At 38.4% G+C, this 25,082-nt stretch overlaps 3 protein-coding genes across 4 annotated transcripts in view; 1 reads left to right on the top strand and 2 right to left on the bottom strand.

Moving 5' to 3' along the window:
* abl2 (c-abl oncogene 2, non-receptor tyrosine kinase) overlaps positions 1-23,810 on the bottom strand; it is a 69,318-nt gene extending 45,508 nt beyond the window's left edge. For both annotated transcript variants that reach the window (XM_057840510.1, XM_057840511.1), the window contains exon 1: positions 23,573-23,810. In XM_057840510.1, the coding sequence (XP_057696493.1) occupies positions 23,573-23,789 (217 nt within the window). In that variant the 5' untranslated portion in view covers positions 23,790-23,810. The remainder of the gene's footprint in view (positions 1-23,572) is intronic.
* LOC130918638 (uncharacterized) lies at positions 8,631-13,242 on the top strand. The gene is made up of 3 exons (XM_057840517.1): positions 8,631-9,083; positions 9,365-9,574; positions 9,754-13,242. The coding sequence occupies exons 1-3, from the start codon at positions 8,830-8,832 to the stop codon at positions 9,911-9,913; spliced, it is 624 nt and encodes a 207-aa protein (XP_057696500.1). The 5' UTR covers positions 8,631-8,829; the 3' UTR covers positions 9,914-13,242.
* LOC130918637 (uncharacterized) lies at positions 10,193-14,902 on the bottom strand. Its single transcript, XM_057840515.1, has 9 exons — positions 14,222-14,902; positions 13,718-13,828; positions 13,408-13,495; positions 11,984-12,729; positions 11,708-11,891; positions 11,381-11,638; positions 11,113-11,284; positions 10,792-10,940; positions 10,193-10,568 (listed from the first exon to the last, which is right to left on the bottom strand). Exons 1-9 carry the CDS (start codon positions 14,597-14,599, stop codon positions 10,381-10,383), a joined length of 2,274 nt encoding a protein of 757 aa, XP_057696498.1. The 5' UTR covers positions 14,600-14,902; the 3' UTR covers positions 10,193-10,380.
* Positions 23,811-25,082: the final 1,272 nt, after the last annotated feature.

Raw genomic sequence — 25,082 nt, 5'->3', positions numbered from 1 at the left:
AAAGTACATTTTATAGCATTGTAAATCGCTGTAACGTTAGTTTTGACCTTTAACACTTCTTTGAAAACTATTTATGAACTGTTCTGTGCAGATTTTTTTTTCTTTTTTAAGACTCGAACATTGCGTGCAGTAAAAAACATGCTTATTGTCGCATCCGACTATAGTGTATCACTTACTGTATGGTACTAACTCGTACTAGATTTCAAAGTTCAATGTTTTATGGCACCAATCTAAAAAAAAAAAAAAAATCCTAACTGGTGGCCAATGATTGCTACCGAGAGTTGTCTATAAGCACATACACATTTAAAATAACTATACAGTGGTATGAAAAAGTTTGGGCACCTCCGACTGTTCGTATTGTTTTCACTTATAAATCATTGGGTGTTTGGACTAAGAACTTCATATTAACATTTTTTAAAAAATGATAGTTTAATATTTCAGAAGTGGAACCAAGTTCATTGGATCAACGGGAAATGTGCAATATGCTTCAAAACATAAGAAATCGACAAATATAAGGATCCCAAAAATAATAAAGGTGTTATTTTGGCAAAAGGAACATCTACTGAATATTCTTTTTTTTTCTTCTGAGGTGCCAAAAGTATGCTCTAAAATATGACTAGCAGTTTTTTAATATGTAAAAATTAAGTTGCCGATCCAAACACCAAGTAATTTTATTTTTTTTTAAATAAAATTGTCAGGTGTGCCCGAACTTTTCTATACCACTTTATACTAGCTGACATGCTAAGAAAACCAAATTATAAATTTGAGTGGACTCTGAAGTCATCTATACATTGTAATATTAACACGGTTCCTAGCTGAATTCAACAGCAGTAGAACCTTTCCATACGGTTTGATAAGCTCCCACGTATGCACTTGCCTTGGTCCACAGATGGCTCATTACCAAGAAGTTCCACATGTTTACATCAATCAGACTTCCGCCTTTCACACACCTTGATGTTGAAACATATTTGAGCAATTGAGTTTGGCTAAAAACACCAACTCCTGATTTTTTACATTTTACATCAAGTGGCATTAATATTATAAAAAAACAGGCAAATTGAGGATGTGTCAACAAGGAGGATTTGTTTGAACTGACATGCATTGACCCAATAAGGTCTATTTTTCCCTAGATGTGATGAAATTCAGAAATTTATGACCTCGGAAGTGTTCCACATTAGAGGTTTCAATGCGGTTCTACTGTACTTATAAACATAATATAGTGCTCAATTTTCCATACTAATCCTACTGAACTGAAACGAGAACACATTGCATGGTAAGGGAGTGCTGGAAAACTTTCAAAAAGACACACACAGCTCCAATATCTGGTATGAAAAATGAAGTGTCTGTACGAATGTGAATATGGCTATACACACATGCTCCGAGTAAGTGTGTGTACAGTGAAGTGTATGTGAATTCCGAGCCAACACTCCAGCCTGCAACCCAGAAGATAAGCGGCAGCGATAATGCCAGCAACAGAGGACTGATCCTGGAAGCCAATCAATGTTTAACAGGCTTGGCAGCGGGACTTGCCCTCTCCGACACCATTTTTTCCCCTTCCCCGCAGCACCGTTGCAGCTAAGCCTTGTAGTGAAACTGCTACTTAACCAAGAGCCACTCTAGCAATTTGGCTGGACCTCTCTCCAAAGTTGAAAACATTTTGTGTTCTTAGGATGACAGATGCATGGAATGGTTTCGCCATCTGTATAGCCAACCACGCACTGTTCTAATTAATCCCCCCTCTTTAATGATATAAGCTGCGAGAGAATAGAGGCCAAGGACTAAAATACTGTGGTTTTTAGGGAACTAAAGAAGCTTGGCCGGTAGCCGATACAAATGCTTAAGACAACGGCATATAACAGCAGCATATTGTGACAGGAACATTCCACTGAAAATTCAACAAAAAAAAATATACATTAACTAACTTTTTAACCTTTCATAGCGATTATAACAACTATTTTTGGTCATTTAAAATACTTAGCCTCATAAATAACTGGCGTACGCATATGTGCATATCATATTTTGGGTCATGTAGGCCACAATATTAACATTTCGTAGAGTACAAGTTGCCCTGCGATTAGCTGGCAAGCAATTCAGAGTGTACCCTGCCCGCTGTCCATAGTTAACTGGGATAGGCTCCAGTACCCCTGCGGCCTTTGTGAGGATAAGCAGCATCAAAGAATGAATAAATATAAAATAGACAGGTTTTTTCCCGGGTAACGCTGGCGACGCAACCTGAATTTCCACGTAAATGGGAATGAACACTTTAAGTACCCCTAAATACTCCCTAAATCTCAAAATAACTGTCCAAAAACATGTATTATCCGTCATATTAATAAAATAAAGTAAAAAAATAAGATACTGTGAAGTAGAGCTGTCCCGACTAGTCAACCTAGTCGACGTCATCGATGACGTAAATCCGTCGACGAGCACAACATCCCGTCGACGGTTAATGAAGGGTTAAAAAAATATATGCGTGGAAAGTTCAGAATGTCGGACGCTCTGTATGCAAGCGGCGAAAGCGCCAAAACATTGACTTATTTCAAAGAAACAAAGGAAGGTACACTCTTGTGTCCTGTCTCTTCTATGCCAAGCTTGGCTGCACCTCGGCCGTGAATAAACACCTGAAGCGCCGTCACCCAATTTGTATGTCCATCTAACTAACTAACAACATATTTTATTGAAGTTGCTAAGCCTGTCGCGATATGCAATGAGTCCATTTATCGCACGGCAAATAAAAATGAGGGCGGTAATTTTCACGGCTGCCTTTTATCTTATCTCTGCGCGCGTGCGTGTGTGTGTGCATACATTGGTGCGTGCCTGCTGATGGCATATGAGACTCCAATTCCTTTCTCTTATCAACACGCTGTAGAATTAAAAGTTTAGACATACAAAATAAGAAAACACATCTATATTAGACACTGTAACGTTAGCACCGCTACACTGAGGTGAATGGGGGGGGGGGGGGGGGGGGGGGGGGCAGGATACCTACTTTAGCCTGGCAGTCGTCTCATGAAAGCAAACTTGCGGTTAAAAGGTGACATATCAAACAAGAAAAATCGTTGGTTAACAGCATTTGCAAACAAAAAAAAAAAAACTTACTGACACTACATGTGATGACAAAAAGTGCTTTTTTTGCGGAGTGTCAAGTTGAAGTTAGCTGTTTAGCAAACGTACTTCCGGTGAACATTTCAAAATAAAAGCATGTCATGTTCGTCATATAAATAACGATTTCTGGAGTTAATCCCACATACTTCAGAATTCAGATTCTACACTAAGAATACCTTTAAAATGACACCCTTTAGGAAAAATCTGATTGGCAATGAATAATTATTATAATACTATTATATATACCGGTAGTACTATACTATAATATTAATGCTAGGTGTTTTTTTAAGAATTGTTTTGAATCATGTTGGAAATGCGAAGTCAGTGTTCTGAATCTGTTTACATTCCATTCTTTTGCACTTGTTAATTCTATCAGCATTTGAACTCATTGTGTATTTGTGATTACACCATTTACCATTTAATAAATAATTGAAGTGTTACAAAATGTTTTTGTGAATTGATAAGTGTAAAAAAAAAATATTTTTTTTAATTATTAGATTAGTCAACTAATCGTAAAAATAGTCGGCTGACTAATCGGGAGAAAATTAGTCGTTTGGGACAGGCCTACTGTGAAGTAGTTTGTGTTAAATGTTATTTTCAATGACTATTCGGGATTTTATTGCAAGTGAGTCGTCTTGCTGGGAGAAAAGGGCACTGTCGAAAGAGTAGCGAGGTGAGTGAGGGGGAATATCATGGCCGCTCAGGTCGCCTCTCTCAACGCGAGCCCTCCATGCGAACTAAAAAAAAAAAAAATGATCGGGACTTGCACGTGTGGCCTACATGACCTGCAATGTGGCATCCAGATTTTTTTTTTTTTTTAATGAATAAAATTATAAACGAATAAAATGTGACCTAAAAACAAAATTACAATGACTAAAAACAAGTAACACTCTGGTCAATGTCACTCAAGTTGAGTGCCGCAACAATTAATCGATTAAATCGAGTAATTTGATTAGAAAAAAGCTTCGAATCAGATTTTGCTGCTTTGATGATTTGTTTTATTAGAGTGGTGTTGTAATGATTTGTTTTGAAAGTGCTGCATTTAGTTTTATTGAGTTGCTGGATACACTGCCCTCTAGCGGCAACAGTGAATATGACATAACTCATCTGACATGGCTCGATCCAACTGCTCCCTGTTAAAACCAACATAAGGTTGTAAGTTTTTGTTCGAGCTAATATGATTTTTTTATGCATTCGTAGTTAGTTTTTGTGGGAATATGTTTTTGAACCATTTGCTAAGAGCATTGTTTAAAAAAAAATGTTAGCCAATTGTTCTTTAGTTCTACTTAGATCCTCATTTCTTTATTTTTTTTTATACCATTTGAGGCTAAGTATTTTATTTTTTAAATGCATTTTATTGCTCTTGTGAAATGAAAGTGCAATTCTGCATAAGTTGAAGAAACACTCAGGTTCTTTTATTTTGTATTCACATTTAATGCCCTTTTCAAAGTGCAATCTTGGCAAGTCATAATAGTTATTGCAGGCATAAACACTTTGTTTTACATCATATATGTATTCAGCAACGCACTAAATGTTTGCAATCCAATTACTCGATTAGTCGAACTAATCGATAGCGTAATCGATTAGTTGAATAATCAATAGCTGCAGCGCCACCAAAGTTGATGAATAATAGGATAGCATTAATAACAATATCTTTAGAAATTCCTTTTTTTTTTTGTTTTTATTTCTTTAAATAAAATTATTAATTATTATTATACTATTAATTAATTATTAATAAATGAATAACATTTTAACTAAATAAAGGGAACCGTTGTAATTTTATTTTATTTTTCTAAAGATTAAAAAATAATAACGCACTGGCTGTTACTGGGCCCAGAATTGCATAGGACCAGTCTTATTGGTGGCGATCATTCACTGCCTGTCGCTCCTAGTCAGAATCAATTGGATGTCTAGTGCCATCAATGGCAGTCTATGAGTTATATGAGTGCCTCAAAACGGGTTAATATGCACATAACTATCATTTATATGCAAAGTAACTACAATGATGGAAAATCCTGAGGTTTTATTGCAATCATCTTTTGAGAAGGTAAACGCAGATCATGTAAATTCCTTTCGCACTGCCATCGCTTTTCCATCTTTTTCCCTTTCACTGTTCTATATAAACAACACCGACATGGAATATGGAGACAAAGTCAACCTGGGAATTTTCCGCTTTCTGAGTTAGAATCAAAACTATACCAGAGCCTGTGTTAATAGGTATTCGGTCACAATTCAAAGAGAGGGATCCACATTTGACTTTGCTGGATTACTTCAAAGGCACAGGTAGATTAATACCAGATCTTCTGTTTCAACCATTTTCAAACATTCCTCCTTTTGTGTCGCGCTAAAAGTCAATACAGCAAATAAAACAATGAAACAGATAAAATCCGAACACATCACTCCTCAACACTATGTTGTTACACATAACTAGCTATACTGGTCCTTCTCAAAAAATTAGCATATTGTGATAAAGTTCATTATTTTCTGTAACGTACTGATAAACATTAGCCTTTCATATATTTTAGATTCATTACACACAACTGAAGTAGTTCAAGCCTTTTATTGTTTTTTATATTGATGATTTTGGCAAAAAAAAAAAAAAAGTCAAGAAAAAAACAAAAATCCCTATCTCAAAAAATTAGCATTTCATGAAAAGGTACTCTAAAGAAGCTACTAACCTAATCATCTGAATCAACAAATTAACTCAAAACCCCTGCGAAAGATTCCTGAGGCTTTTAAAAACTCAGAGCCTGGTTTTTTACTCAAAACCGCAATCACGGGTAAGACTGCCAACCTGACTGCTGTCCGGAAGGCCATCATTGACACCCTCAAGCAAGAGGCTAAGACACAGAAAGAAATTTCTTAGCGAATAGGCTGTTCCCAGAGTGCTGTATCAAGGCACATCAGTGGGAAATCTGTGGGAATGAAAAAATGTGGCAGGAAACGCTGCACAACCAGAAGAGGAAGACTGGGGAGAAGGAAATGCCAAAATGCCTGAAGTCCAGTGTCAAGTACCCACAGTCAGTGATGATCTGGGGTGCCAATGTCAGCTGCTGATGTTGGTCTACTGTGTTTTATCAAGAGCAGGGTCAATGCAGCTAGTTATCAGGAGATTTCGGAGCACTTCATGCTTCCATCTGCTGAAAAGCTTTATGGAGATGAAGATTTCATTTTTCAGCACGACCTGGCACCAGCTCACAGTGCTAAAACCACTGGTAAATGGTTTACTGTCCATGGCATTACTGTGCTCAATTGGCCTGCCAACTCTCCAGACCTGAACCCCATAGAGAATCTCTGGAATATTGTGAAGAGGAAGTTGAGAGACACCAGACCCAACACTGTGGATGAGCTTAAGGCCGCTATCGAAGCATCCTGGGCCTCCATAACACCTCAGCAGTGCTACAGGCTGATTGCCTTGATGCCGCACCGCATTGAAGCAGTCATTTCTGCAAAAGGATTCCTGACCAAGTATTGAGTGCATAGCTGATATAATTAATTGAAGGCTAACTTTTTTGTATTAAAAAACACTTTTTGTTTTGGTCAGATGAAATATGCAAATTTTTAGAGATAGGGATTTTTGTTTTTTTCTTGACTTTTTCTGCCCAAATCATCAATATTAAAAGAATTAAAGGCTTGAACTACTTCAGTTGTGTGTAATTAATCTAAAATATATAAAAGTCTAATGTTTATCAGTACATTACAGAAAATAACCCACAATATGCTTATTTTTTGAGAAGGACTAGTATCCTTAGTAAAAAAAAAAACAACTTAAGTGTTAAATTAACATTGCAGTCATTCCTGTTTTTTCCCCCCAATGTTTTATTATGTCAATATTTGAATTTAAATAAGCAGAAAGGAGTGTAGCACTCTCACATAGACTTAACTTTTGAATGGAACAGTGCAAAGGCAGTACAAGCGTTGGTCGCATTTTTCTTCTTATCATTCCCAATTTTTAAATTAACGTTGTGATTCAGGATGTGTCATTGTTACAAATCGATAGGTCGGATCAATTCAGCATATTATCTTTAATTCTTCAGCTGCATCGAAAAGTATGGCAGGCGGCAGCGAACAATTGGAACTGGTTTCCAGCCAATCGCAAGGCAAAAAAACACAAGCATTCACACCTAAAAGCTTTGGAGTGTTTAATAAGAAGAGGCGTGGCCAAGATTCCTCCTAGTGGATGACAGCGGTCACAAGGATGAATCAACCAATTCATTTTGGACAAATCTGGTTTCTATTGGTGTATCATGCTTGAAGTTGCTAAATATAGGATATCTCACACACAGTGTTGTGGCTGCTGCGTGACTTTTTCTGGCTCTTAAGGCTTTAGCACACAGTCAAAGGAAAAGTGGATTTGTCTCTAATCCAATTTCACGCTTGATGCAAATCAACTCAAGATCCTAGATCCAAGCATTCTCGTCTGGGCAGAAAATAAAGGTGCTGCTATAAGACATTCTATCAACAGACTCTAATTTTATGCTTATGTTGGAGTGAACAATAGACCATAAATTATGAAGTGACTTTACAATTCTCTTGCGTCGTTCGACCCCGTAAATGTGAATTCACAGGCCCAAGTAAAGCTTCTGTAAATTACCCATTCCTTAAAAATGCGATGTCACAGGTCACAACTAATTCAAACAACAACCCTAAACGGAGTTTCGACACCCAATATGTCGCATTCAAATAACCTAAAAGCACAAGAAGCAGTTATATACATATATTTGTCTAACTCCTAAAAACTTGGCATGGCTAGAAGGCTGGAGGTGTGAATACAACAGCTGATCTAGGAATACTGCAACCAATAGTTAAAGGTGACAGTCTCCTTGAATCAGCACTTTGGCGTTTCACTCCATTAACTGTCTCTTTCTCCACCTAGCTATGTGGTTCTCTTTGTGATCTTTTAGTGAGGTAGAGGAAGTCTTGTTAGAAAGCTGGGCTAGTGAATTAATAATGTTCTTAGAGGGATTGGTGCACACCTGAGACAGGAAATGACTCACCTTGTCATGAATGGATGAAGGTTGGAGACAACCCAAATCATACAGCAAAGCAAGAGTTTCTCTGTTACTTATCTGTCCATTGAAGTTTTTGAACAGGCAGGAAAATAAACGTGTATGATGATAAACATTAGAGCTGTCCCGAATAGTCGACATAGTCGACGTCATCGATGACGTAAATCCGTCGACGAGCACAACATCCCGTCGACGGTTAATGAAGGGTTAAAAAAATATATATATGCGTGGAAAGTTCAGAATGTCGGATGCTCTGTATGCAAGCGTGGAAAGCGGCACAAAGCCAAAAAAAAAAAGCGCACCAGTGTCCAAAACATTGACTTATTTCAAAGAAACAACGGAGGGTACACTCTTCTGTCCTGTCTCTTCAATGCCAAGCTTGGCTGCACGTCGGCCGTGAATAAACACCTCAAGCGCCGTCACCGTTTGTAATTTTTTCCCCCATGTTTTGTACACCAGAGGGTGCTGTCGCCTTACTGAATAATAATGTTTCATTGACAATGGGCCTATAAGTGCTATTAGTATTGTCTTTAAAGAGCATATGACACGAGAAAAAAAGTCTTAAATAGCATTATTGTGTGAATTAGAATCATATTTTGAGACGATTCGACTATATACAGCAAATTTGCAAAGCACAGATAACGAGAAATTAGACTTTTAATGTGCTGTTAGGCCCCTCCTCCTGTTAAAGCCCGCTGGCGCCGCCATCTTGCTGATGACGTCAGCGGTAGAACGATTTCAGGCAGCTTTAGCATTGAGCCCAATGGAGGAGGAAACATTTTCCAGCGATTCTGGTTCAAGTTTGGAATTTTCAAACATAATTGGCGATCCAGAGGAAGTATGTGCCATACAGCCATATAGGTTTGAGCCATATTTGGAGGAAAAAGATATGGAATCAGAAAGCAGCGACACAGACGAGACTGAGCCAAACTCCCAGGATGACCACAGCAGACTGGGCAACACTGCATGGTGAGTGGCTGAAAATTAAATCGGTTTTGGTATATTCTGTTTTATTCACATACACAGTGGGGAGAACAAGTATTTGAGACACTGCTAATAGGAAAACCCATTGGCAGTGTCTCAAATACTTGTTCTCCCTACTGTATCTGTTCATTTTTTTATAGTGACATTTTCATTGTTATTAGTTTTAATTTGTGGAGACCTGAGAAAATACATTTTTCTTGCAAGGAGTCTTTCACTACAATCCATGTTCTGCATTTAGATTTAAAATTTCATTTATTTTTCTGAAGGTGTTCATGTGAATGCTGTGCAGTGATGCCCACAGTAGATGAGTGCGTTTGCTGTGGTGAACAGGAGCGAGTCAGGGAGAAGATGGAGGGGGCTGGGGTCCAATGTATTACCCAGCACCCTGGATTTCAGCCCGTGTGCCTGAACGTAGACGTCCTTCAGACAGCCTATTATGCCTACAGGCAAAATTATGAGGACCAGTCAGGAAACAAGTATGTGTCATATATATGCACTGATCAGAATTTCATATACCAACCTTTTTTGTGATCGGCAGTGACTTAGGCTAGTTAGCATTGTCTCACAAATTACAATGTAAAATAACGGTTTGCATTACTGTGTTGGTTTTCAAATGGAAAAGGAAATGAATGACCCCATCCTATTGTGCTTTCAGCTGGAAACGTTACACGGCGTATCGCCAGTTTGTGCGCTGGGTGTACGAGTTCCTGGGGCGGAGGATCAGGGTTCCTCTACCAGCCTGTGTGGTCGCGCAGATCAGGACAAGCTTCCCATCACCGGAGTTTGTTGGATACCAACCTTGTAATCCTCCCTAAAACTCCAAGTTGAATAAAATATTGTAATCGTTTCATTATACAGTCATCCTGATGTGATTTTTAAAAGAATATCTCTACTTCAATATTTTTGCAAGCCTCAGTGGTTAGTCTTATTACATATTTGCTAAGTGCAATACAAAAATTATATTTCCATGACAAAGTATTGTACTGAATGGAATATGGAAATATGACAAATGCAAGGACGTTATAAGATACTTATTTCTGACATGCTGATACAAGTAAAAAACAATTGCTACTGTATCAAGCTCAAGACAATGATTTGGAAAAATACACAAAATGGTTTTATTCACCGGAATTTAAGTGTGCCATTATATTTTATATATACCAACATATTTACACAGGGCTCGAACCAATAATACCTTATAAATTCAAAAAACTAGCTCACATTTTCAAAAGATGACAACGAAAGAACTGGGGAACACAATTATACAAAATTAAAGGTTCAATCATGGCACATTAAAACGTGTGACATGATCCCGGACCGCCTGTTCTTTGTCAGGTCGCTGAAAGCTGCTGCTGAGGGATAACCTCCCGGCCTCGGGCACAGCCGGTATCGCCTCCAATTCATCCGGCTCTACATCACTCGCGTCCTGCACAAGCCTCTCCACCGCCGACATCAGCTCGCTAACATACTCTGATAACAAGGGAAGCAAATGGTACTGACAAATGCACAGAGATAATTCCACATGAAATCCATTCCATTTATCTTGCAAATATCAAGCAAAAATGGGACAGATTCTAAAAACACACTTGACACTGTATCCAGTAATAAAGTGTCCAAAGGTTTGTACATTACGATGACACCCAATAATTTACAACAATGAGTTCAATTGACAGGATTAGTAATGCGTACTTACCAAATGTAGGGTTCTCCAAAACTTTGCGCACAACATGGCCGCCTTGTTTTGATTTTGGAAAGTGGATGCTATAAATCCCCACTCCGTCTCGGGTTAAGCTGTGGGCTCGATGGGCGTTTTCATTGAAGTGAAGAGCAGCCACAATCGTCCTTAAAAAAAAAAAAAAAAAAAAAAAAAAAAAAAACATGGATGGAATAGTATTTCCATATTAATATTCATATTGAAAATGTCTTAATCGATCAGATTGTGATTGGGACAACAAAAAACAAAGACATGAGATAATATACTGGATAAATCAGCAGAAAATTGTTACAATAATACCTGCTGAGCATCCCCTCGTAAGAAAAGGCGAACATTTTGGGTGTAAAATGGTTCACCAGACTGTGGAAGGCTTCCAGGTGGGAAGTCTGGTAGACTGGAGACAGCCGGCGAATGTCAGCCAACAGTTTGGAGCCACAGATCAGCTTCTCCAGCTCATTGGTCAACTTGGTGTCTGCAAAATACCAGACAGAATCAAATTTGTACTTGAACAGAGAAGCATTTTGCGAAATAGTATAAGTGTGCTTATTGTAATGGAATGCAAACTTACGAGGCGTGAGCCAAGGCTTTTTCCGTTCCCGACCTTCCAAAGGACCATGGCTGCACCTGGGGAAACTGCCTTTGAAGCCCGAGTGATCATTCTGAACATGGCTCAGTACTGACTCCCACTTGTCGAGGATGAGTCTGGGGTCCCCAGGTCGCGTTGACGCCACGGACCAATATAAATGGTTGATGATACTGCCAATCCAGGGTTTTAGGGCTTCACATCCACGCAGCTTAGAGAGGTTCTGCAACTTTTTCTTCAAACCTTGGAAAGACAATTATGTAGGTGTGTAAAATATGCTAGAAATAAAGCTGTGATAATGAATCTTATTACCTTTGCCAATATGCCAGATGTCAAAAAGATGCTCAATGTGTGGGAACTGTTCTCGGACGAGCTTGTTGACAGTCACATGTCGATCTGTCACCAGAGTTCCCACACGCACAAACTCCTCGAGCACACGCAGTGACCGAACCAGTCCTTCGGGCTCCATGTGGTAGCTACCTCCTACCTCGTTACTCTGAGATTTGGGAAAAAACAAAGCAACATACAGTATGATATATAAAGAATTAGGCTTATATCGAACATCTTTTGTTCACAAGTTTAATTTACCTGCACAATCTGCACATCCAAGATGGTTAGCTTCCGCAGTTCCATCATCGTGTAAGTCCCGTATTTTGCACTGTGACCGGGTGAGTCAGCTCGTCCGTCGCCACCACAAACAATTTCCTCTCCCTCAGCTTGTAGATGGCTCAACAGCCAGATTTGCCGCTCTCGCCACACGCTTTTGATGGCTTGGTGAAGGTAGCGTTCTTGATGGCGAAAGTACGACCGAGTGGAGTAAACAGCTACACCCATGTGAGATAACACACGCAGAACTTTGCCCACAGTTGCACCAGCAAATAAAATGGCTGCAGAAAGAAATATGTTTCCAGCAGCAATTCTGCCGACATATGGTTGGGAGTTCCATGTTCCGGTGTGACCACATCCAGGCTCAGCACACTTCAAGGCCAGCACCAACATGGTACCGACCTCAGAAGGGACCCAGTTGACCTTCTTGCAGGCACACGCAGGACAACTGACCCACTGGCTAATGAGCTGAATGAGGGCGACCCAGTAGATTAGATATACCCGGCTGGGAACTGGCGCAGGGTCGGCCGCAGCCATATCAGGACAATCGGACTCGCTGGACTCGCAGTCAGAAGGTGCGGTGGGTAGGTCATACTCAGAATCAGCCTCGCACACCAACATTTCTTCATCCGAGTCCCAGCTGTCGATGGTAACATTCAGCTCTGAGTGAACAACGCAGGTTTGGGTACCCACAGTCATCATGAGGGGCCCGGATGTTGTCTGGACACCTGAAAGATACACACAATAGATCACAATCTTCTTCCCCCTATTGCTATAACATGTTGATGATTGTGTGAGAAACCCAATAAAAATTTTCATTTTAACCGCAGTAGAGTTTAGATTTTATGTAAGCCTGTCAAACAAATGAATTAGAAAACAATCAGACTTGAAAATTATATTATTATTTTTTATTTTATATTACAAAAAATAAAATAAAATAATCAGAGAAAAGGGTGGCTACTTTGAAGATACTAGAATATTATATGTTTTAGTTATATTTCACATTTTTTGGCTGAGTACATAATTGCACATAGTTTTATTACCTTTAGTGAGAATTTACAATGTAAATAGTGACAAAAATAAAGAAAACGCACTAATGAGAGACGGTGTGTCCAAACATTTGGCCTGTGATGTATTTTGGAAGGCAGCTATGACAATGAAAAACTTACACTGGATAAGTTCCAACCTATTATAGGTTAATCATTTAAACATTATAATGATAGTAAACACTTTGCCCTTACTCGGTATTTTTTATATATATATATATATTTTTAAAAAAATGTTTCTTTAATCTGTATTATATTAATTCAATAAACACAAGTCAAATGGATGTTTTGAAAGTTTGTTAATAGCAACGATAGGTAATTCCTTAAATTAGAAGCAACTGAAAATGTACTTCGAATTACCTTTATGTCGTCTTTGAGGTTGCAAAGCAGCACTAACAGCAACAGTCTGACTTGGTGGCAAAAGACAAACCTGACAGGACTCGTCGACCTATGGGTACACAGACAACATCAAGTTTATAGTTATTCATTAGCCTCAAATGTATTGACTATGTAATCATATTTTGATAACTAGATGGCAAAATAAGAATTTTCCCCAAAACCAAAGACAGAAAGGTTTAGGGAATGTTATTATGACACATACACCAGGTGTCAAAAGTCATATTTTGAGTGGAAATGTTTTATAACATTTTGTAAAACACATTACACGTACCGATTTAGGAGCTGGCCCAGCGGCAAATTCTTCCAACTCAGGATTATCCGCGTCTGGATTAACACTTTCGCACTGTGTCTTTGAATGGGCCTGGTATTCTTGTATCATCGACTGAAAAGAAAAGGACACAATTCAATCACTCGAATAAACGCCGCGCGATTACAATTGTAGGAGACGGGCTGCTAGCGCTAGCTAGCGCTAGTAGCCCGCAGCTAGCGCTAGTAGCCCGCAGCTAGCGCTAGCTAGCGCTAGCAGCCCGCAAAATTCACAAAACGTGATGAGAGAAATCATTTAAAGCATGAAATGAGGTACCATAACCACTAGCCTCTGAGGTCAACAAGACGAATTGTTTGATAGTAAAGCGCGAATAATTCAGCAAATAATTACAGCAGCAACAAATGTGATTTTTTTGTTTGATGGTTTTTAATTAAAGCTAATTTATTGGCAGCACACTGAAATGGGTTTACAGTATTTTACATTATATAAAACACAACGCTTACTTACTTCAACTGCAGCCTTTTTCGTCCGCTTATCAATGGCAGCGGACTTCCTCTTCAGAGATTTGTGAGCGCTTTGCCCACTGCCGCTAGCTCCATGTTGAGGACGGGGGAAAATTGTTGGCACAGCTGTGTCAAGTAGGGTTCTGGCATGTTGCACTGAAAGTCCCATCTCAACTTTCCGCAGAGGAACAGGGTCGAAACGGTCTTCAGTAAAATGATCCGAACACAACGCTGAGGATTTGGATGGTGACCAATTGTCCCTCGTTCGTTGTACTTGCTTTACCCATGCTTCCCGGCGAACGGGATCTCTTGGGAACCGAAAAAGGCTCACATCACTCCCCGTGACGTTGGAACAAAAGCCTGCAACGCATCGTTTCGGCATGGTGCGAAAAATAAAGGAAATACTCTGCTAAATTAGACGAATCCGCAGTCCTTCTCACACAAAAGCACGGGTAGCTAGCGAAGAGGTCTTCTACCGTACACGTCACATCCGCCTTCTTCCTAAATCCGAGATCACAGCCGGAAGTCTGTCATTTTCGTAGCGCGGGATTCAAAAAACTGAATAAATATAACGATCGCTTCCACACACATCCAAGCGGTCTGTTTCATTCAGGAGCATAAAATACCGCGGAAAGTATGAAATAAACATGCTTTTTGGTGTCATGGGCACTTTAATGCTAACTGAAAGGTTTATTTCATGTTATGGTTTATTTTATGGTAAAGAAAATTATATAAGGTGAAAAGGTCATAAATATATACAGTATATACAGTGATTGCACTCAAGGGACAGATTGTCAATGATAAGGTAATAAATTAAGGTAAAGGCAATTCATTGATATAAACAAGGTTTAAAAGGAAAAAGGTGAAAAGTTTTTGTTAATTTCTAATTGTGTTGTTTTATTTGTGTGCACCATAGCTCTTACATGTGATTACATCAAGGATGGAATAAAAGTTGTAAACCATCAGTTTAAGAGACCACCTTTTCAATCGGGATGCTACACAAGTTAATTCTGTCAGCATTTGAACTCATTGTTTATTTGTGATTTATTATTATTTATGTGTTTATTTGTAATTTAATAAATAATTTAAGTGTTCCGATATGTTTTATGTGAATTGATAAGCGTCAACAAAAATTTCATTGCTAAATTAGTAAACAAAAACAAACATTTTTTTTTTTTTTTTTAAATTATTAGATTAGTCGACTAATCGTAAAAATAGTCGGCTGACTAATCGGGAGAAAATTAGTCGTTTGGGACAGCCCTAATAAACATACAAAGACAAACACTGGGCAGAAACATACAAGCATGACTTCAACAAACAACCATGCATTCCTCAAAGACTGACACCGTTTAATTACGACCTAAGAAGGCATCATTTGATTTAACATGGGTTTTCTCTATCAAAGCTAAGATTATAAGATGGATTTTGAGAAAGTGTCCATTATGTTTAGAAAGATTTCACTGCAAAGTTTCACTCTTATTCATCTGTACTTCAAAAACATTTCTCTGTCTCTCTACTATGGGATGGGATTGTTCATCTTTTTTTTAACCACTTGGCAAAACCATTACTCATGCTCAAAATGAAGGAACAAAAGAAGTCGGTCAATTATGATGGGTGAGCAAACACCATCCCGTTACGAAATATTGGAAAACTTCTGCAAGGTCAAAGAGATCAGGAGAAAAAAAAATGGTCAGACTTATTAGTACACCATCATTGACGTAAAATTACGTACTCGTCGTGCGTTAAGAAAGTATTACTCACTTGCGTATGGTGCAGCTGAAAATACTACTTCTCTCACTTCCTGTCATTTACTGAATAGCCATTCCCATACTGCAAGAAAACGTAGAAAATGTTGACGAATTTAAGGGCCTCAAAAAAATTGTTTTCGAATAACACTTACACCAAAGATGCCAAATCAAGGAATTACTTACACCAAAGATGCCAAATCAAGGAATTACCCCCCCCCCAAAAAAATTTTTTTGCGTCTACCTTCTTTCATTCTTAAACCTAAACCCTAGTAAGTAGCAGTAGAACAGGTTGGTTCTATCAAAATGCTCCCATTTAACCATGAAACCTGACAAAACCTGAAATTTGCAGAGAAGCTTCAGACTTTAACCCTCTCCAGTAGGGCTGCAGCTATCGATTATTTTAGTAGTCGATTAATCGAGGAACTACTTGGTTCGAATAATCGAGTAATCGGATGAGGAACATAAAAAATTTAAAATACCTGACCTGAGCCTCAAACGGTATAAAACAATGAATAAATGAAGATATATGTACAACAAAAGAACAACTGGCAAACGTATATTGTAAAAGCCCGCTAGCTTAAATTCTATAAAATGCCAATGTTTTTTTTTTTACAATGCTCTTAACAAATAGTTCAAACTCATATTCCCCCCAAAAAAGGCTAAATATACCTTTAACCCTATATTGCCAAACGTATCACATTTGATACACCTAAAATTTCATGATTTTGAGACTAATTCAGAATTTTGACATTTCTTTTTGAAAAAAAAAAATGATGGATGCAAGTCAACACATGCATCTGCAGGTTCCATGATAAAAACAAACAGGATTTAGCAAGGGTTATAGATATCCGAGCTCTTATTACACATATTCATTTTGACTTTTCTTTTTACGAATTTGAAAAAAAGGTTTCATTAGGACCTTATTTTTCAAATTTTGGGATTCTCTGATGATTGCTTTATATTGCTGGCATTAAAGGGTTAAACTAAATTATGAATGCATTAAAAAAAAAAACATTGGCTCAAACAAATACCTATCTTATGATGGTCTTAACAGGGACAAGCTGGATTCAGCCATGTGAAATGAGGCATAATAGAGGGCAGTGTATCCACCCAAATCAATAAAACTAAATGCAAACACTTTCAAAACAAACCATTACAACGCCACTTAAATTAAACGAATACTCGAAGCAGCAAAATTTAATTCTAATATTTTTTTCTAATTGAATACTCGAGTTAATCGATTAATCGTTGCAGAACTACTCCCCAGTGAACAAGTTAAAATGAACTACGGCCACCCGGCTCCCGAAAAGTATCATCAGCCAAGAGCAGGGCTCACCAACTAAAGTGGCAAGAAATCCAGTAATTCAATCAGCCATTTGGCCTAGGGTCAAAACATGGGGTAGGAGGGGTCCACACGATTATATACTGTATGTTTAAAAAATAAATATATATATATATATATATATATATATACTGTATATTTTAAATTCAAAACCTGGATAAATTAGTAATGATACGATTATCTTAAATTTTTCAACAGATTTTGCTGATCGTATGTAAAAATATTTAACCTCAGGGAAAAAACTGTTTCTAAGTGCATTTATGTGCTCTTACACAGACTTTTTAACACTATGGTGTAAGTGTTTCACTTGAAAAGTGCAACAATCAGCAAATAAGGTACCTCAAAAAGCATACTGTGCATTTTTGAAAAACGATAAGGGAATCTGTGAGACATTTTTTTTAAGCTGCTGTCCTTTCCCCTCCAAAAGCATTTCTGCCACTGCCTTCATATGCTCATACCAAAGTCAGTAAAAGGCTTTTTTCCCCTTCCCCAAAATCCACTGCACTTGTAAGCTCGCTGTTAGCGACTGTATTATTACCCTTGTTGTGACGTGTTGCATGCACACTTTTATTTTCCGTTTTCTCATTAATAATCCTAATTAGTAATTTATGTCGAAAGGTTCTGTGCCTTGTTTCGTAATGCCGCTTAATGTCTTGCACTTTTGACAAGCACAACAGACTGTGCATATAGGCTTATAGAACCTGTTGCGAGCAAAATGAGAGCATAGGCTCATCTCCACTCATTTTAGAGGATGCGATTTTCTCATAGTCCACTTTTCTCATTCAAGACAACGCCATAATTCAAGTTTCTCACTGGATGTACCCTAAAAAAACCACAGCTCAACAGTTGTGACTGCCTCCGAGGTCTGCCCATCTAGGCTGCAACTCAAAGGACCCCAGCATAGCTTCCTGAGTGCGTGCATATTCCAAAAAGTATTTTGGCAATATTTTTTTTCATTTATTAATTTAAAAAATGCTTGGAGGTCTGGACAAAACGGTGTCGGGATTTGGATTTGGACTGCGGTCCGCTAGTTGCCGACCCCTGGCCTAGAACGCGCATGCACTTTTACTAGCAAAATCCAAATCTACAGAGAATAATAAGTCCGCAATTAATCAGCCATGAGACAAAACAATCTAAATTGTGCTAGATCAATGCGTATACATCCCCTATACATCATACCTCCATCCACCCAGACTAAATTTAGATATGATCCGTTCACGAATACTGGAGAAGTATGAAGCCATTTTAGTTAGTGTCCGCTGGAACTAGTAGTAGAAGAACAATAACAACAAGTGAGATTTTTGAGCCCTCCCTCCGGGCGCTCTAAAAATGTAATTGAAGGGTATACTCATCAAAGGCATTGGATGTTTAGCTTCTAATTGACAAACATGCTAGGGATGTCCCGATGGCACATTTTTGCACCCGAGTGATTTTGAGAGACTGCCGATACTGAATTTATTTAAAAAAAAAAAAAGTTCTAAACATGTTACAGTACTGTACTGTTTACAGTACTTTCTCTTCCACTTTTTCCGGGAGTGTTGCAAAGTATAAAATATATATTTTTATACATACTGTATTAAACAGTATATTTTTGTTTCTTTTGGCAATGCCATTGTATTCATTGATTTTTTATTTTATTTTAATTTTTAGCCTTTAAAGAATTTATTATTTTAAAATTTAAAACAAGATACTTTTCACCCGATTCCAATCCTATGAAAAATGGCCAATTGCACTATCATACATAAAAGTGTTAGGCCACCAACCATAACAACCCTGTAGAACAGGGGTTTCCAAATCTGTCCTCAAGGGCCGCAGTGGATGCAAATTTTGGTTCCATCCGATCAAGAGGAAACAGTTTCACCTGTCTGGTGTTTTACAGATGTAATCAGCTGATTGCAGTAAGGTGCTGCTTACTTCAGCAGAAACTTCATTGGTTGAACTATCTGTGTTGAATTGGCTGGAACAAAAACCTGCATCCGCTACGGCTCTTTGAGGAATCGTTTGGACGCCGCTGCTATAGAATGTGGAATCGTTTGGACACCCCTGCTATAGAATGTGGAGAACTTCATAAAATCTAAATGCAACAAATCCTTTCAGGTATAAAATACAGTGGTACCTCTACATACGAAGTTAATTCATTCCAGCACCTTGTTTGTAAGTCGAAATGATCGTATATCGAGCAGGATTTTCCCATAAGAATACATTATAATCTATTAATTCGTTCCACAGCCCGAAAACCTACACTAAATCCTTAATAAATACTGCTGGTACAATTGCAAATAGCAATTACACAGAGCAAATCAAATAAATTACGAATCAAAATCAGATTAATAGTAATAATAACCATATCTGTAATAATGTAACGAATCGGGTTCTAATGTGGTAGACATATTTTTGCATGGTGTACCTGAACGCACCGCGTGGCTGACATGTCAGAGTGAGAGAGGACTTTTTACTAGGGCTGTCAAACGATTAAAATTTTTAATCGAGTTAATTACATCTTAAAAATTATTCATTCATTCATTTTCCATGCCGCTTTTAATTAATCGTAATTAATCGCAATTCAAACCATCTATAAAATATGCCATATTTTTCTGTAACTTATTGTTGGAATGGAAAGATAAGACACAAGATGGATACATACATTCAACATACAGTACATAAGTACTGTATTTGTTTATTATAACAATAAATCAACAAGATGGCATTAACATTATTAACATTCTCTTAAAGCGATCCATCGATAGAAAGACTTGTAGTTCTTAAAAGATAAATGTTAGTACAAGTTATTGAAATTTTATATTAAAACCCCTCTTAATGTTTTCGTTTTAATAAAATTTGTAAAATTTTCCAATCAAAAAATAAACTAATAGCCCGCCATTGTTGATGTCAATAATTACACAATGCTCATGGGTGCTTAAGCCCATAAAATCAGTCGTACCCAAGCGCCAGCAGAGGGCAGCAAAACTCCAAAAAACACAAGTAACAAGTTGGCATTGCACTGTGTTGTCATTTTAATCTGTTTGAGGGGGGCATGTGCGTTAATTGCGTCAAATATTTTAACGTGATTAATTTAAAAAATTAATTACCGCCCGTTAACACGCTAATTTTGACAGCCCTACTTTTTAATTTCACTTTTCATGTTCTGTTGTAGGTTTCAGCTGCGGCGGACAGTCGGCATATTCTGTTGCACAAGTTCTGAGATAAATGATTAAAAACCTGACGAACCTAGATATTTCTTTATTGATGTTACAATAATAATAATTGTCACCAGGTGACAGTGTGCTGTCAAATCGTCACATTTCAAGCATGTCGTCGGATTTAGAAACAAATGGCGAGTCGAATTTTACGTCGGATGTCGAAGCGATCCTATGTCGAGGTAGCACTGTATCAGCAAAATAATTGAAATAAATCTAAAAAGGAAGTTATTTTAAATACACTCAGTAAAAGGATTGCAATTTAAAAAATGAAAACCAACCTCTGCTTCTGCAACAAAGATCAACAATAAATCACTGTCACAGAATTTTGATAAGAAAGACAGCACTTTGATAGCCAGTGAAAAGACTTTAGTCCTCACATTCTCTCTTAGGACTCCTTGTTCTATTATTGTGAGCTTTGAAAACAACAAGCCTCTCTGCTTCGTGGCAGACAGTATGACTGCAACAAAAAAAACAAAAAAAAAAGACTTGTCTCACAGCATCAGAAAGCACAAAACTTATCAATCCAAGCGCGTCCTGCATTTAGTTTCGAGAAAGCCAGGGACGGGAAATCCTACTCATTCCCCAAAGTCTCCATTGTCTGTGTGTCCTTGCCCAGTACACTGGTGGTAGAGATTAGTAGAAGTGTGGCATGTCATGCTTGCATTGTCATATTCAAACCAAAAGCCAAAGTTTCCAAATACGATGGCATTCAAACTACCTATCAGGCCTCCTGTCATCTGCATTACATAACTATGTATGTTACTATGGATGTGCTCTCCTTAACCCTTTACACTAACTTAACTCATTGGCTGCCATTGACAATAATAGACATCCAATCCATTTTGTCTGGGAGGGCAGGCAGCTAATGAGTTCAGTTTGTGAACGTAGATTCTACTGTCAAAAGTGTAATAAATTGTCCTTTTTATCCACAAATGTTTAAGAGCATTTAGTGTACACATTTCTGAACTAATTAAATTCATCTCATGTATGAGGTCAAGGAAAGCAGTGATCCCACTAATCCCCCCCCCCCCCCAAAAAAAAGAGGCCAGACGTTAAGGTATTGCAAAAACAATTACTTGAGCTTCATCTTGTAACGACAGAAGGTGACCTAAATTATTCACCACCGGATCAAACGATGCATTCAGCTTGCTGAGTGTGCTGTAACAGTAGACACGAAGAGACAGGATGCAAGTGAGCATGACAAAACCACTCGCTATTGTAGCACCAACCACGCCGTGGCTCCTATACGGAGTTAATGGGGTGGAATCGCTCCAAACCCTCCGGAGGAGAGGATCACTGTTTACCAAAGTGAATATCAGATGCAGGCATCTAAGTGGGAAATCATAACTGGGCCGGACGCTATGAATATTGGGCTTCCTCAATAACAGTCCCTCCTTTTGCAATGACCAGGTCACATGCAACTTTGGCACAAGACACGAGTTGTGTCTTGAACTCTCAACTCTTTAACCCTTTATAGGGCACTCATTTAACGTTAAGTTATATTATCTGTTAATTTTTTGCTTTATTTAAATAGTTGATAAAATGCATTTGTTAATTGTTAACAATGTTCACGGCTGTGAAGATGTGATTCAGTTGTTCACCAAGATCTATATACTGGGGCTGCAGCTATCGAATATTTTAGTAGTCGATTAATCGAGTAATCGGATAAGGAACATGAAAAATTAAAATACCTGAGCCTCAAACTGTTTTTTTTTTTTTTTTTTTTTTAAATGAGGATCTATATACCACAAAAGTACAATTGGCTAACTTACATAGAAAACGTTTGCTAGCTTAAATGCTATAAAATGCTAAAGTTTTTTTTTTACAATGATCTTAACAAATGGTGTAGACACACATTCCCACAAAAAACATCTAAATATACCTATAAACTAAATTATGAATGCATTAAAAAACATTAGCTCAAACAAAAACTTAGCTTACGGTGGTCTTAACAGGGAGCAGTTGGATTCGGCAGACCAGAGGGCAGTGTTTCCACTCTAATCAATAAAACTAAATGCACATTCAAAATAAACCATTACAACGCCACTTTAATTAAACGAATACTTGAAGCAACAAAATTTAATTTGAATATTTTTTTCTAATCGAATACTCAATCGATTATTCGTTGCAGCACTACTATACACTGTCCTAAAGTTGTTGTTTTTTTTTTTACAATGCTCTTAACAAATGGTTCAGACACATATTCCCACAAAAAATGCTAAACATACCTATAAACTAAATTATGAATGCATTAAAAAACATTAGCTCAAACAAAAACTTAGCTTACGTTGGTCTTAACAGGGAGCAGTTGGATTCAGCCATGTGAAAAGAGCCAGACCAGAAGGCAGTGTATCCACCTTAATCAATAAAACTAAATGCAAACACTTTGAAAATAAACCATTACAACGCCACTTTAATTACACGAATACTCGAGGCAACAAAATTTAATTCGAATATTTTTTTCTTATCGAATACTCGCGTTAATTGATTAATCGTTGCAGCACTACTATATACCGTAGTTTTTTATATATATATTTTTTGGACAAATAGGTGGTTAAACTGCGTTAATCAAGATGACCAAACTGTAAAGTGGTAAATCAGTCAATTTTGTTATCAATTCCCACCTATAGTTTTTAATAACTTGATTTTATTAATGTTTGTATAAATACCCCCCCCCCAGATTGTTTATGACAACAAGAAAAATCTACCTTCATTCATTTTTTAAGATTTTACTAATTTATGAACGTCTAAAGAAATTTAGAGGTATATACTTAAATGTGAGTATTATTAAAAACAATAATAATTCATAAATGTACTAAAATATAAAATAATGACTCATACAGAAGTTTGTTGAAATTACCCAAAAAAGTCACCTGCCCTATAATCAAAAGTCCAAGCATCAATAAATAAAATACAAGCAGAAAAAGTGGAAGGAATAAATGCTTTGGTAAGAATATTTCCGCTAACGTCAAACTAGCAGGAACCCGCTTAGCCAATGCTAATAAGCGGCAACAAATATTAACGCAACTCCACACACCTCATCCAAACATTTGTGCGAGCTTTACCTGAATGCTTCGTGAATATATTGATCGACGGGTCTGGCACGTTGATTGCAGCGGTCCTGCCCGGCGGTGTACCGGCGTTGCTGCCGGGTTCTCGGGGTCTCCTCCCGGCAACGCTCCCCCGGTTCCCCTTCACTTGGTGTGCTTGGGACGCGTGGGGCTGTGGCGGCTGGAGTCCGGTCGATGTGCCCTCACCGACGCGGCCTACCTGCTGTCCCATTCCAGTAGTTTGTCGTAAGGACGTTCGGGACCAAGCGAGCAAACCCCCCCGTGCGCCTCGGGCTCACATTCCCCTGCGCTGGAGGAGCCTGCGTGCCGAATAGCGTTCCTCAATCCGCCTCCTCCTTCCCTCCGCTAACTACCCCCGTATTAGCTCGCTTGGCTAAACAACTAGCTGCTGTTAGCAGCAATCACAGAAATCCACAACTCCCGGCTTTTAAACATTAAAATAGTACCCCCCGCCGCGTGACAGCGACCGACTTTGTTCCGCAGAAGCAAACGTCGTTCCGGCGGAGCATGAACGAGCGAGAGTGGCTCAAATTTGGAGCTTTTTTCAAAACGCCGTCGCCGTGGTCCGGCTGCTGCGCGCCCCCTCTGACGCCGCCATCTTTACCGCAGAACAGAAGATGTGCAGCACAAGGCGGCGGGGGGTTGGACGTTTCCCCGCGGCGGTCACCGGGCCAACACATCTTCGGAACTATGAGCGCGGACGGCGGGATTCTTGCAACATCACCGCCAGAAGAGTGTTCCTCCAACCACGGTGACCCTGATACTTTGACCATACAGACAAATCAGTTTAGTTACATTTGTCTCAGTAACTTTTGCAACTCCACACCTCCCCACCTGTGAGTTGTTCCAGGAGAAGTGGTGTCACCCCTGTTATGAAAAAAACCCCATAGAGGTTGGTCATGTGAGCCAAGGGCGTAGGTTTGCATAGGGACGGTAGGGACATAACACGACCAATTTCAGGATGATCAAATTATCCCCACCAACTTTTAAACAGCCTTATTTGCGTTATTTCATGACTTCAGTTATATGGGTCATTTAGATTGTCTTCCTACATTTGTAAGGATAGAATTTATCCTACCATTATTAAGTGAATTACAGTACTTTCATTATGACTTACACTGACCCCTTTTCACTCGCTGAATGTGCCAGTCCATTTTTTTTGCCACCAAACACACGTTTGATTGGCTGATTACTTGAACCCCCCCAACACACACACACATTCACAGCCCAACAGATGCCGCCTCCCCCGCCCCCTTCAAAGACAGGGATATTAGAAGTTTTTTTTTCCCGCCAGCAACAGCCACTGTAAGTAATGTAAAAAGACGTCAATGTTTTGGAGGTGGGGGACACACCACTAATTTTGCTACTGTTACAGTGCTTCATGTCGATTTTACTCACTTCATTCTTGAAATAAGAAAAACAGCTAGCTGAAAATAAGCTTAAATGGCATTTTAAGCAAAAAAAAATTGTATATTTAATCTTAAAAGTAAAACTTGTTTGTCAG

Source organism: Corythoichthys intestinalis, chromosome 7, assembly GCF_030265065.1.
Source record: "Corythoichthys intestinalis isolate RoL2023-P3 chromosome 7, ASM3026506v1, whole genome shotgun sequence".
NCBI classification, from domain to species: Eukaryota; Metazoa; Chordata; class Actinopteri; order Syngnathiformes; family Syngnathidae; genus Corythoichthys; species Corythoichthys intestinalis.
The sequence above is the reverse complement of the archived record's forward strand: the minus strand, read 5'-3'. Positions and strand labels throughout refer to the sequence as shown.

Bases quoted from the DNA above. Each gene is read 5' to 3' on its own strand.
- LOC130918638 (XM_057840517.1), top strand. From the start codon at position 8,830: ATGACGTCAGCGGTAGAACGATTTCAGGCAGCTTTAGCATTGAGCCCA. The intron at 9,084-9,364 runs GTGAGTGGCTGA...ATTTTTCTGAAG, and splicing joins AGACTGGGCAACACTGCATG to GTGTTCATGTGAATGCTGTG. The intron at 9,575-9,753 runs GTATGTGTCATA...TTGTGCTTTCAG, and splicing joins GAGGACCAGTCAGGAAACAA to CTGGAAACGTTACACGGCGT.
- LOC130918637 (XM_057840515.1), bottom strand. From the start codon at position 14,599: ATGCCGAAACGATGCGTTGCAGGCTTTTGTTCCAACGTCACGGGGAGT. The intron at 11,639-11,707 runs GTAATAAGATTC...TGTCTTTCCAAG, and splicing joins CATCTGGCATATTGGCAAAG to GTTTGAAGAAAAAGTTGCAG. The intron at 10,569-10,791 runs GTAAGTACGCAT...CCTTGTTATCAG, and splicing joins TTTGGAGAACCCTACATTTG to AGTATGTTAGCGAGCTGATG.